Genomic DNA, 13,626 nt, shown 5'->3' with positions numbered 1-13,626 from the left:
GGCCCTGGGCGAGCGCCGAAGGCAGGTGCCGAGAGGCGAGAGAGAAGCAGGTCTGAGCACAGCTCTGGATCCCTTTTGAATCATTTTATTTTCACCACCGCAGAGAGTAGGAGTGAAAATACCATTAAGTTGAGATCAGTCAGGAACTACGTATGTCTATAGATGTATCTGTACAGTCTACCAGTATATATACACATTATATATAAATATATACATAGGATCTCCGGGTTTAAGGCTGAAACCTGTCGAACCCAATAAAGCCCGCTGGAGGAAGATTGGGAGAAGAGACTCTTGCTAAAACCACCACCCCCAATTAGCACGGGAGTTTAACGATCCTCCCGTCGCTGGCCGTGGCCCAGCTCCGACGCGTGCGGGGCACGCCAGGAAGGCAGGAGCGGGAAGCGCTGGCGTTTCCCACGGGCTCCAGGGAGATTCCCGTTCCTGCCGCCCTTCCCGCCGAGGGCGACAGTCGGTGCCCGGCCACGCTTATCTCACACCAGCCTCATTCTTGGTGGCTGAACACAAAGGAGGGCAACTGCTCCTTTAATTGCTTTAATACTTATTTCAGGTGGATTTTTTTTTTTTCCTCTAATGCTCGGCCTTCAATTGAAATCCTAAGAATCAGGAAGAAAAAAGGAGAATAATCCCCCCTAAACCCGGACGCCCTATATATGCAGGTACAGCTATCAAAGAGGGAAGCGATACATATGGAAATGGGGAGAAGGGGGAATAAAAAATGGCTTTTCCAAAAGATTTATTCTTCCTTTTTCTTTTCTTCTGCCAAAAAAAAAAAAAATAGAGCCAAAACCAGACATATGTGTTTGGTTCAAGAAAGCAAACAGGAGTTAAATTTATAGAGTCGAGCGGTAAAGTGGAGAGGAGCTGCGAGAGCAGAGCAGAGATTTCACAGGCGTAACCCAGCTCCAGCAGAGCCCGGATTCACACCCACATCGCCACGGTCAGCATCCAGCCCCAGGTACCTAAATACAAGAGCGAGATTCACGCCGGCATCGCTGTTGAAGCAGCAGGCTCTGCTCAGGGCGCTCGCTTGCAGCCGGGGGGCCCCGCTGGCGTCGGGGCCTGCCCGCCGCAGGGCTTTCGGCTGGAAGCGGCGAGCTGCGGACGCGCCGAGCCGTGCACGGCTGCAGCGGTGGCTGGCAGGACGCGGGAGGGGACGGCCGTGGGTCGGGGCCTGACTCAGCCTGCACAACTGGTGCTGGAGCCCCGGGAGAGAAGAAAACGGGGGTCGAGGGCGCAGGGGCAGGCAGGAAGGGTGGCCAGGTCCTGCAGGGGTGGGGGGGGTGCGTGGGGAATCGCTCCGGGAAAGGTGGAATCAGCTCTTCCCACCCAGGGTGCGGCAAACCCCAGCTCCATCTGCAGAAGTCAGAGATCTTCCCCACCCACCATCCTTGCCCAATCGACAGCAAGCCCCATGGATTTTTTTTTTTGGGGGGGGGGGGGGGGGGGACGGAGGGAATGCAACCTCCAGAGGAAACCCCTCTAGAAGGCCCCTGCAAAGGGACCCTGCAGGAGGAGGACCGCCTCGCACGGGACCCTGGGACGTGGCTCTGGCCACGAGGTGTCGTTGCTGGCCCTGCCGAATGGCGCCAGGCCCGCGCCTCCGCCTGCGCGAGCCCTGCTCGCGGGGGCCCACGCTGGACGGACACGGGGCCTCGCGCACCCAGAGCCCTGGGAAACGCCAGGCTTGCACAGCCTCACGCCTCCGGCTCGGCACCCCACTGCTGCAGAGTGACCACTGGTCACCCTTGTCACGTCAGTCCTGGGACATCCCTGCTCCACCTCCATTGCACGCAGCTTTTCCCTAAGGACATCAGAGCCTCGCCGTGGAGCCGGTGGGGGAACATGCCCGCAGGGTCCCCCCGGAGCAAGGGGACAACCCGAGTCTTGCAGCAAGACACAAGGAGCTGAGCAACCCTCGGGCTTTCCCCAGGGCATTCAGCAGGGACCCACTCGTCACCCCAACACGGAGCAAGGAGGGAAGCTGTGCCCAGCCCCCTGCGAGCCCAGCAAACAGGGACACAGCTGTCCCCAGGCAGATCAGGCTCTGGTTTTAAGCTTTTCTGGCGTGCTGGGTTTGGCATGCCAGGCACAGCTGCCTTCAAGCCGAAACTGCTTCATTTTGGAAACACGTGACAAGGGTGCCACAGTATGGCTTGGTCCTAGGCTCCCTGTTTCCTCCCCTCTTCCTTGGAGCTCCCTCATCAGCTCCATCATGAGGTGCTTTCAGCTAGGACAAATCCCAAGCTCCTGAACTTCTGCCAGGTGGAAGGGGAAAGCCAGCCCCAGCTCCAGCAACCGCCAGGGACATGGTGCCCTGGGGAAGGCCGGGTGCCAAGGTGGGGAACGGGGATCGCCATCCAGGTACCGGGGTGAGGGCAGCACCCGCCCTGTGCTGCCCAGGCGCCCGCCGTGGCCCAGGACGGTGCCATCCTGTGGACAATGGTCCACCAGGACACACGCGCCAGGGCCACCAAGGAGAGGGGGAAATGTGAGAGGGAAGGAGAGGCGGGGGGGAGCAGGGAGAGAAGGAGGCAAAGAAGGTCCCAAGTGTCAAACGCTGACAGGGGTCGAGTCTCTGTGCAAAGCCAAGTCCTGGGAGAGGCGTGCTGTCGGGCAGGGTTAGAAGACCACGGACTGCAGGAGCCTGAAGCACATCATCAGGTCCAGGGGGATGGGGGGCTTCAGGAGGTTCCCATCCAGCCGCAGGTAGCGGAGCCGGGGCACGTTGTCCAGGTCCGAGGGTGAGAAGTCCTGGATGGACATCAGGGACGTGGGGCAGATCTGCGTCCCGTTGATCTCTGCAGGGAGGAGAAGCAAAGCAAGAGGTGGGTTAGAGGAACCAGGACAGGGATGGCACGAAGTGATGCTAGAGACCCCTCTGCCCTGTTGTCCCCCATCTCCCTGGGGTTCACCCAGCCTAACACAGGGGTTGCTTTGCTGCCAAAAGGGGAACCCCCTGCTTCTTGCCCTAACTCCTAGTGCTTTGGGCATCTCTCTTGGGTATGAGTTAGCTGCTCCCAGAAGATAAGATGCAGCTTTAGGGCCCCAGCGAGAGGCAAATCCTGCTTTTGTTCAGAATTTAAGTAGGTCACATTCAGCCAAAGCAAGGTGAGGAATACAGTGAAAGAAAAGGGATGATTTCAAATGCAAAAACAGCCTACCCAGCCCTAAGCCTTCAAAAAAATATCGCCAAAACATGCTGCAGCGCTGCTAGGCTAAAGATAACATTAATAATCACTGATCGGGCTTGTTGCATGTCGCTGAGTTTCCACGCGTTTCTCCCCATCACCAGGCCTGCTTTGCACATTCTTACATTGTTACAGACCCAACTCCATGAACTGAAACCTCAGAAAAACTAAGTACAAGAAGGAACAAGACAGCTGGGGTAAAACACAGAGCTGGGACATGAGGTGCATGGCCATGCAAACATCTTTGCATCAAAAGTCTCAGCAGGACCTTGCTACAGGTCTATGTACCCTGAAGTCAACAGCAGTCACAACCTCAACCCCCAGACCCTCTTGGCTACAGTCTAGTATTTCAATAAAACACAGATTAATTTGCATTTCATCCCTACGTCATTATTCCCTCATGAACCAACACCAGCTGCTTCTGTCAGACAAGGAATTTGGCCTTGTGCAGTTTTTGTCCTTTTTCCCTGGCATCGTGTCAGGGACACTATTATCACTTGGCATCAAGGCAGAAGGTTTCTCCCTCTCCTCGCTTCCTGGCTTACGTCGCAGTCAGAGATGGTACCCAGCTACGTCAGGAGCCAGCTTGCTAAAGCGGTGCTGTGATTTTACAGCTGCTCTTTAGCAGCTGATTACTTTCGCATAGAAAGCCACGCAATGTCACTGCACAATAAATACCCCGGTCACCGGCAGTGCCTGCGCTACGCCACTCATTGCTGGGCTCAGTGACCTGCCTGGCGACTGCTCCACCTTGTCCTGTATGGGTCCTGCAGCCAAAAATTTAAGAGCCTGACTGCTTGCATGCACTTTTCCTGGTGCACACGGAGGGTTTCTGGACAGAGCGCTGCATTCTTGCTTCCCTGTGGATACTCTCAGCAAGGACAACAGGTTGCTGGACCTCTAATGTCAGAAACAGCCAGGGCTGCTGGGAATAGGCCTCTATCTTCCCCACATTAGCCATGTTTACGCATTTCACAGGCCAGCATCTCTCCCATGAGATTGCTGTACTTTGCCTGAAATAGTGTGAAATTGCCCCGGTTGATTTGCCAAGGCAACCTCCATCACAGCCCTGTTCTCCCTTTTCTTCGCTCTGCAAGGCTCAGCTAGAGAGCTAGGCTGTGTTATTTCTAACCATCCTGACTGCATACTTGGCATCTGTTCTTGAAATATGTGCACAGACTCTCCTTTTTAAATATACATATTCCCACACCCTGCTGGGGAAGTAAACCTTTTGATAGCAGGTAGACCTGAAAAGGAGTTGCCCATGACAGTGAGGGGAAAAAAAGGCCCTGTAACAGCAAAAGGAATTAAGTTCTGCTCTCTTCCTGCTCCTGGGCTATTGGCCTAATCCCTGGGCCTCTACATCCAAATCCATCCTCCTTCATTCATTAGAGAGAGCCACCAGCTCATTTCAACTCTGCATCCCCCTTCAAAGGGTTCAAATCTCCGAGGGTAAAAGATGCCATTTTCCAATGAAACATATGCCATCCCCAAGCATATCTGCTCCTCAAGTCTAACTGTGGCCTCCCGACCCACTTCCTCAACTCACTTTCAATGGAGTTGTTATTTAGGTAGAGGTGCTCCAGCTTGGAGCTGATGAAAGGGACATTGGTGAGCTTGTTGTGGGCCAGGTGCAACACCAGCAAGTTAGTGAGGTTGAAGGAGTTCTTGGGCAGCCCTTTGTCTGAGATCTGGTTGTAGTTGAGCCGGATGAATGCCAGGTTGGGGAACTCCTTGAAGTAGTCACTGGGGATGTCCTCAATGTTGTTCCTGTCTAGGAAGAGCTGGTGGATGGCATTGGGCACCCCAGGAGGCATTTTCCTCAGGATATTGTGGGCAAGGTTGAGTTGCATGAGGTTCTTGAGTCCCTTGAAGGTGTTTTTGTTGAAGACCCCATCGCTTAGCTTGTTGTGGTGCAGGTCCAAGAGCACCAGGTTCTCCAGCTTGTTGAAGACCCCAGCAGGGATCTTGGAGATCTGGTTCCTGCTCAGACGCAGCTGCTCCAGGTTGGGTGGCAAGAAGGAAGGCACCTCCTTGAGCTGGTTCTTCTCCATGTAGAGGAAGATGAGGTTTTCCAGCTTCTCCAGGACCCGCCTGTCCACCTTCCGGATGCGATTGTTGTCTAGGTTGACCCATTTCAGCCCAGTGGCGTTCCTGAAGGACTCCTCCGGGAGGTCATCAATGAAGTTGTTCTGGAGGTAGAGATAGTGGATGCGGGACGGGATGATAGGGACCTTCCGCAGGTTGCGGCTGTCACAGTAGAGGGCAGAGGGGAAGTCTGGGGGGCAGTAGCATTCCCGGGGGCAGTCAGGGAAGACGGAGGGGGGACCCGGTGGCAAGGGCGGGGGCAGCTCTGTGGGCTCGACGGGCTCGACAGGCTCAGGAGGTGGGCGCGTGGGTTTCCGGGGAGGCTTCCTACGCTGCCCGCTCACTTCCGAGATCAGCACAAGAACCAGTGGGAGAAGCAATCCGAAGGCCACCTTCATGGTCCAGATATTTCCCTGAGGGAGGCAACAAGAACAGGTCGGTTAAGGAGGGCCCAATTTAGGCTTATGCATCACCTTCCATCTCACCCCATCGCTACCGTCTCTGATGGACGAGCATTTACCTCACATCTCAGCCAGGTAACCCACTATTTTCTCTCCTTCCTCTTGGATATTGTTTTTAAATCCAAACCCTGTCTAGGTCGTGAGTTGCTCCTTGGCTCAGCTTTATTCCCCCTTGTTCTTTTAAAAAAAAAAAAAAAGACCCAAAAACACACACACACAGGTTTGGCCTTTTAAAGAACAGTCCATAGACGAGGGAAGAGTCACCCTTTTCTAAGCTGCAGAAAGCACCTAATCTGGGGGAAGCTGTCCCTAACCGGGTCTGGGCTTTCCAGTGCTAGAGCTCCACCTGACAAATGATGTCAGAAGCCACAAGACCTTTCTTAAGGCAATTTCGCATGCGTCATGCTCCCCGTGAACTGCTCAGCTGGCTTACTGAAATGAGTTCAGGTGTAATTTCATTCATTCAGCAATAAGAGGGAAGATAGCTGCTCAGAGGTCCTAATACTGCAAAGAGCCTGGGTAATAAATTTGGCAAAGGATAACGCAGCGGACAGAAAAACAGAGACAGATGGAGAGCAGAAATCCCCTTGTCAGCTGGGAAGTGAGCAAAAGATGGGCCAGAAAGGATATTTCCCTGCTTCTCCCACCAGAACAGGAGGCCTTTGAGCTGCAGTTTCCCTTCAGCTTTGACAGATGGTGTCACTAATATGACCACAGCGAGTCCTGTTGCACCAACGAGCAGACACCTCTGAAGCGAGGCATGCGGCCACGCTAGCGCGGCTGGGCAGAGCCTGGGTCATCTCCAGGAGCCCTGCTGCGGCCATGACCTCTCCCAGAAGGATGGATCACCTCCTTGGAAGCTCTGATGGATTAGCCTTAATTTTGCAGTTGAGCCAAAAATCAATGGCTCAGTAGCAAATTGGCTGAGTGATGGTATCGGGAGGCCAGCAGGAGTTAGCAGGGCAGCAATGATGGATAGTCTTGTGCTTCAGGGACCAGACTTCAACACAGGACAGGCCATTTCTGAGTGTGATGAAGAGGACACTTGCACGTCCATGCACAGGCAACGCTGAAGATGTTTGGCTACAGGGCTTCCTGTGCTGCCCAAATAACTGACGTATCCCCTCCGGTCCCACCACAAGGTGACAGGCTGGGATAGCTGCCCCACAGGGTGCCAGGGGAGATACAGCAAGATCAGGAGAGATCTCTGCTCACTCCTCGCCCCAGCAAGCAGGGCTCTGGCAAGGCTGCGGGCTGGGGGAAGTGATCCTGCCTGTCCTGAGCACCAGCACAACCCCTTCCCACGCTGCTCTGGGCTCAACTGTGCCCCCATTCCTGGGCTCATGAGCAAGCCCTTGGAGGCTGCTGAGCTTTGCCGTCCCTTCCGCTGCCTGGAAGGGCGGCAATCTGCCTGGCAAGCCTCTGGCTGGTGACTTTCCAGGTGACGAAGCGGAGGCTGCAGGAATCCAGCTCGTGGCAGCAGAGCTCCCCAGAAAGCCCCGCATAGAAGGCGCTCTGGATGCTCCCAGACTCCCTGGGATCAGCTGGAGGCAAGATGGGCTGTGTGCTTTCTGGGTAGGCAGCAGACACCTCCAGGTGCGCACCAAGCTTTTTCCAGGGGTGTTTATTACCCCAGCAGGAGTGGAGCCAAGCTAGATGCGCACTGGGGCAGATGGAGGAGCTCAGCAGAGATGGAGCAGGAGAAGACAGGGAGGAGGTTGGGGAGACTCGGAGGAGGACAGACCTCCTGGGCTGGGCACCTGCCCAGCACTGCTGGGACAGGAGCCCCGGGCTTTCCTGGCTCTCTGCTCTCCAACAAAACATGCAATGAGGCAGGGACAGGCTCCCAGCTCACAGGCGCACACAGCGATGCCTTGGCATCCAGAGGGGCCTGGGGCATCGGGAACATGCCCACGGCCAGCTCCAGCCGGCTCTGCTTACCCAGCACTCGGCAGGAGCCGCTCCGCACCGGCGAACGGGCAGGGCCGAGCCAGGCACATCGCGCCCCACCTCGGGCGGCCGCAGGGAAACCTTAGCGGCTCTCCTTGTCGAGCCAACAGCACGGCCCAGCGCTGCACAGGGGTGCAGCAAACGGCAGCCCGCCGGCAAACCCGCTCTTACTGCCTTCTCCCAGCAAGGAAACGCCCTCCCGGGCGGCCCACAAGGGCATCAGCCCAGACCCTCCCAAGACAGCTTCCCACCCTGGTGCTGCCACCCACCGTGGTCTGCATGCCACCCCGAGATGCCCGTAGGGACCTCCAGCAGGACCCCCAGCTCCCGGTGGCACACCGGCCCAGCTCCCTTTGAAGCAGCTTCTCGCGTTCCCGGGGCTCGAAGCAACCGGCTCCCTCCTGGAAGAGATCCTGTTCTCACCCTCCGGACCCAGCCTGCGACTTTCCTTTTTGTTTCGCTCCGCTCCCATCTGGCTCCGTTTAACCCTACAAGCCTCACACGCCTGCTGGTTTCAATCAGAGCTCTGGCATCTTGCTGGGGGAAGGGAGGAACAGGCGGGGAGCAGAGAAGTATGGGGCCGAAATCCTGCCAGACATTCAGCTCAGCAGTGCTGTAATAAGTCCCCTTTGGGGATGTACGTGCGTGCTTCTGTGTTGCAAGAGGACAGATTAAATAGAGGGCGGCAGAGAATGGACAAACTCATGGCAGGGGGTCTGGTCTACGTGCAGTCCCCTCCCAACCCTGCAGGACCTGTGCTTCTCGCCTAGCCACGTCTCTCTCTGCATGCACGCGCCCCCACCTTGTCCCAGGCCATTTCATTGGACTGTCTCAGCTCCAAGAACTCAGACCTGGATTTTAACACCCGCAAAGGTTTGGGGGGGGGGGGGAAGAGGGGTCCTGAGGTCTGGCTTTGGCCCATGGCACCGGGAGGAGGCAGCTGCGAAGCTGGGACAGGACATCGCAGCCAGCACACGCCGAGATCCAGGCTTTCGGATGCCTCCTCTCCCCGGGGCTGGGACACGTTGCAGCGAGGAGGCCCCTGGCAGAGAGACCGGGACGAGGCAGAGCCGTCACTCCGTCGGTCTCGGGGAGCTCGCCGAGCACTCGGCCCGTCCCGGAGCAACCCGCAGACGGGCTCCGCTGCGCCATGCGCCCTGCACCAGGGCTCAGCTCAGCAGATGTTTGGGGGCTCAGGTTGAAGCAGCAACTCTCACCGGGCCAGAAATTCAGGCCGGAAGCTGGCAGCAATACGTGCCATTTGTCACCGCAGAAGGAAAGTGTCAGAAAGCAGAAGCGATCCTTCTTATCCACCGCCCCACCTGCAACCCGCTGCCTGGTCCCTACGGGGGGACCCAACGCAGCTGCGTGGGGCACCCCGCCAGCCTCACCCCGCAAGGCTGGGGCGACCCGCAGGGGCTCTCCCCCAAGAAGCAGCCTGTTTTGGGAAGGCAGCATCCACTTCCAAACCATTTCCAGGCACACAGCTCACAGCCAGCAGTCCGTGCAATGGCCCGAGATCCAGAATAACGCCCTCGCAACAGGCCCACAGCTGGGCTTTTTGCAACAAACCCGAGGCCACTGCAAGCTTTATGATTGCCTCCAACCCCTTAGAGGGCTTAAAGCCGGCTCTCCCCAGCCGCGGTTGTCAGTCTCTTCTCTATCCTCTTTCACGCAGTTGAATTTACTGGCATGAAGCGCAAGCAGCAAGTTTCAAAATCCCACACCCAGAGTCTGCGTGAACAGTGTCTGCGTGCCAGCGCCACGGCACAGCACAGGGCGTGTTGTGCAAACGTCTTCTTCTGACCTTTCTCACCAGCCCCAAGCAGACAGAATGGCTCAAATTCAGGAGACCCATTAGGGAACTGTGCAACTAGAATAAAGTTAAACCATGAAGCAACACATACATTCAGGAAACCAACTGCTTGGGGAGGAAAAAAGGCTGAATTCATGGGCTAAAGCAATTCTGACACCCCCGAGCTTCAGGCTGGGCTGAGCACCTTGGCTGAGGTGCAAGGCCAATGCACCCAACTGGTTGGCTCTGTTTTTTCCCCAGAAAGGGGCATCTCATCCCATTACAATCGAGGCTCAAAAAATTAAGGGCAGGGGCTGGAAGTTCCAGCCGCAAAACATCGCTGACATTTGCTGTCCAAAAAGTTTAGTTTTACTGCATCTAACGAACCTGTAGCTCCCAGAGCAAAGGATCCTTTTCAGCCCGTTTCCCATAACCCTGGAAGCTCTGTGCAGAGCTTTTCCACGGCACCCCCAGACCTCAACACACCACGAGCCCCACAGACCTCAAACACCCGCAGCAGCCCTGGGAACCAGCACGTTAACACAGAAGAAGACAGGCGTCTGAAAAATAACCGAAAGGAGCCAGCAAAGCTCCCTCGCTGGCCTCCCTCCACGTCCGACTGCTTTAACAGCCTGTTAGTGTCTTTGCAAGACGTTGGGTCTGATCAGCCGTACCCAAAACAGGGAGCCCTTTATCCAGCCGCCCTGGAGAGCCGAGCCCGGTGGAAAACGGCCAAACGCAGCGCAAGCGCGTCCTCCCAGGGAGCTGGCGCCCCAGCGGCCCCGAGGCACCCGGGGAGCAGAGCGCCGCTGCGCGACCCACCGCTCTCGCGCTTTCCCAGGGAGCAGCCGGGCTGCTCGGCTCGGGCTGGAGCAGTCACACAGCCGAGGGGGCTCGGCACCCGCCACATTTTTTCTTGCGGGGATAGCGGTGCATCCGTGCACAGGACAGGGGTGTCCTGCCTGCAGCCCCGCCGGAGAGCACGCTCCCAGGTCCATCCTCACAGGCTCTTTAACAACACTTTCAGGCTGCAAGGAGCAGAGAGGCAATGCACAGCTCATGCTCCTCTCTGCATGCCAGGAGCATTTCCTAACTGCATTAAAGTCAGCAGACTGGTTGCAAAAGGCTCGTCCTGCTCACTGCTCCCTTCAGTAACCTCCTCCCCACAGGAGGGTCCATAGGAAGGCAGTCCCAGGAAAAAGAAAAGTCTCTGCTGCCTCCTCAGCATTAGCTATTCCCCCTGCACCCCCTTCCTCCTCCACCCTTGCTCCACAGCCCAGACCCTTCCCCAGGGCTGCTCCCAGCACAGCCCACGGGCCTCCAAACCACACACAGTGCAACTGGCCAGATGCAAAAAAAAAGGCAATTCAGGAGAGTGAACATTTCCAAAGCAATCACAGCCCGGCCCCAGGCATGTCCCACACACACACACGTTGCTCCCCTCTGAGCAGGTACCTCACACAGCCCTCTCCTGGCTCCGCTTTCCCCAGGGCTGGGAAGCTGCTCTCTGATCAGCTCCTTCCTCAGCCCTCCCTTCCAGGCTCTTCCCAGGGGCACAGGAAGCCTCCCACAGCTGCACTTTTATCTCTTCCCAGGTGGAAACACTCAGCTGCTCGCTCCTCCGCCTCCCTCTGCCCCGAGGAGGCAGGGACACCCAGCACCCGCGGTCCCGCTGCTGCGTCGGCTGCTGGGTGCAGCCCAGCCCGGCGCAGCGGGCGGAAAGGGTGCTTCCCGGGATCCACCTCCGGCAGCTTGCGGGATGCCGGCGGCGGAGCACCACATAAGGAAAGCCCACGATCGCAGGCGCCGCGGAGAGTTTCCAAGCTCCCACGTGCCGCGTGCTTTGCGTTCAGCTGCTAAGAGGATGAATTTCCCCTTCCCACCATGTAAATACTTTGCCTAAAAGCACCCAGTTTTCAAACAAGCAGGGCAGGGAGGGTCTGGGATAACACGAGGCTCTTCCATACACACAAAACCCTTTCCCTGGACTTCGGTGAACATCCCTATCCTGTTGCTTCCTCTCTTCATCTCCTGCCTCTGCTGGAGCAGAGATGAAGAGCCAGGTCCAAACCATACCTGTGGGGCGGCTGGACCCACCGCGGGTGTGCAGCAAGGGGGCTGACCCTCTGCCCTCTCCCATCTCGACACAGCTCTGCCTTCCAGGCAGGGGAGCAGGGCTCTGCCCCCTAAAATCTGCGCAGAAAAATCAGCTTGCTACCAAGACCTCCGGAAGCACCGCGAGGCAGCTCAACTGCCCTCTCCCACCTCGCTCGGGAAGTGGGACGGTGTGGGGCTCCCACCCACGGCAGGGAAAGCTCTGCTCGCCGCTCCTGCAGCCAAGCAGGGGGCACGGGGCTGAGCGCGCCCCTGCTGCAGCACCGCCGCGGACCCTGCCCAGCCCTTCTCCCCCCGGCCGTTTCAGCCCGCGCTTGGGCAAATATGGTTAAAAACAGCAACCTCGTGCTCGGTGCAGGAGACGTGGGGTGACCAGGCGCCTTCGGTGGACAAAGCACCAAAGCCTGGGCTCCCTGGAGTCCTGGCCCCGGGGGGGGCCGGTCTCTTTGCAGCCTCTCCTCCTTCTCTTTACGCACTTTCTCTGCTGCTTCCCAAGGCAGGGGATGAACAGGACGGAGAGGGGCGAGCGGGGTTTGGGTAGGCACAAGGGGATCCAAGCAGGGACCAGGGGGTCCCTGCGAGCGCCCCGAGAAGCAACTGGCAGCATCCACGGTGCTAGCATGCACGGGACTTTCCCCTGCCTTTGCAGCCCTAAACACACACCCCCTGCACTCCCACCCTGCCCCAGGCTGAGAAAAACTCTTGGAAGAAGGAAAAAAAAAAACAGAAAGAAGAAAGACTCCAGCTGCTGAAGAAGAGAAAAGAGAGGTGAGAAAAAGAAAACAGCAAACGTTTGCAGGTCGGAGAGGCTGGAGAGGGCCGGAGCATCAGGGCTGGCGCTGCTCAGCGCGGAGCCCGGGATGCAGCAGCAGGCAAAGCGCCGGCCCCGGCTTACCTGCGCGTCCTCTCCCTCCTCCTGCCTCTGCCACTGCCCAGGCCAGCTGCGCCGCGGGCGCCTCGCCGCCGCTGCTGCCGGCTGTGCGGCTCCGCCACCAGCGCGCCTCCGCCGAGCCGAGCGGCCGCGCGGGGTTTTGTTCCCCGGGAGGCGGAGGGCCGGGATGGAGGCACGGAGACAACAACAAAAAAAAAAAAAACGCCTTTCTCTGGCAGCCGAGGGCTTCGGGCGCCGAGCCGCACGCCGGACGGCCTGCCTGCCGCGGGGCGGGCGCTGCGACGCAACTCCTGCTGCCGCCCAGAAGCAGCGTTTGGGAGCAAAGCTAATTAATAGTTTAAATAAGCCCGTCCCCTGCCACGGCCCCTCTTGGAGGAGCGTGCGCCTGGGCCGGCGCGTCCGCCTCGCGACGGGCGCGCGGGGGCTCGGCGCGTGCCACCAGCGCCCGCGGCGGTCCCCCGCCTGTGCCAAGGGACATTCAGGTGTCCCCAGTGCCTGCTAGAGGGACCCAGCCCCGTGCTGGCCTCTGCGCTCCTGCCGGGCGGACAGCACGGTGAAACGTGACCCAGGTTTCGCTCCCAAGCGGTGACAGCTTTAATTTAAATCCTGATGACGCTTAAAAAGAAGGAGGAAGGGGAGCAGCGGGGGTGACTCGCCCCCGGCAGGCTGGGCTCGCCACCGCTCCGTCCGCAGCGGGCACGAGGATGCTGCTGCTCTTTCCAACGTGTTCGAGCTCTCAGCTGGATGAGAGCCGGGTATTGGCCATGGAGGGTCTTAACTCGGAGGGTTTCAGCCTTCCTCCACCCGCAATTTTAGGGGCTCCAGGAAAACCAACAATAAAAGTTTGAACCTCTCCCCTAGAGCCAAAGGAGGAGTCACTGCTCAAAAACCGCTCTCGTGGGCTTTCCATGGGTGAAACCCGGCCCTTCTCACTCGGCAACAGCGTGGAGGGACGCCCGCTGGGTGCCACGGTGCCGGCCGCGATGAAGCTGCTCCTCCTCCTCATGGGCAGCGGCAGGAACCGCCGCGGGGCAGCCCCGTTCCCGCGGGCGTCCCCGTCGCGGCGGCCGCTCGGCCGCGGGGCTCCGAGGGCAGGGGTTTCTCGCCCTCTCCCCA

At 58.2% G+C, this 13,626-nt stretch overlaps 1 protein-coding gene across 2 annotated transcripts; it reads right to left on the bottom strand.

Moving 5' to 3' along the window:
* Positions 1-63: 63 nt before the first annotated feature.
* PRELP (proline and arginine rich end leucine rich repeat protein) lies at positions 64-13,060 on the bottom strand. Of its 2 annotated transcripts, none has more exons than XM_068917924.1 (3): positions 12,514-13,060; positions 4,759-5,710; positions 64-2,819 (listed from the first exon to the last, which is right to left on the bottom strand). In XM_068917924.1, exons 2-3 carry the CDS (start codon positions 5,693-5,695, stop codon positions 2,641-2,643), a joined length of 1,116 nt encoding a protein of 371 aa, XP_068774025.1. In that variant the 5' UTR covers positions 5,696-5,710; positions 12,514-13,060; the 3' UTR covers positions 64-2,640. The 2 variants fall into 2 exon arrangements, with proteins under 2 accessions (XP_068774025.1, XP_009676766.1); XM_009678471.2 differs by lacking the exon at positions 12,514-13,060 and adding an exon at positions 10,959-11,131.
* Positions 13,061-13,626: the final 566 nt, after the last annotated feature.

This window comes from Struthio camelus, chromosome 24 (genome assembly GCF_040807025.1).
Source record: "Struthio camelus isolate bStrCam1 chromosome 24, bStrCam1.hap1, whole genome shotgun sequence".
NCBI lineage: Eukaryota > Metazoa > Chordata > Aves > Struthioniformes > Struthionidae > Struthio > Struthio camelus.
This window is presented reverse-complemented; position numbering and strand designations above follow the sequence as displayed.

Bases quoted from the DNA above. Each gene is read 5' to 3' on its own strand.
- PRELP (XM_068917924.1), bottom strand. From the start codon at position 5,695: ATGAAGGTGGCCTTCGGATTGCTTCTCCCACTGGTTCTTGTGCTGATC. The intron at 2,820-4,758 runs GTGAGTTGAGGA...TCCTCCCTGCAG, and splicing joins AAATAACAACTCCATTGAAA to AGATCAACGGGACGCAGATC.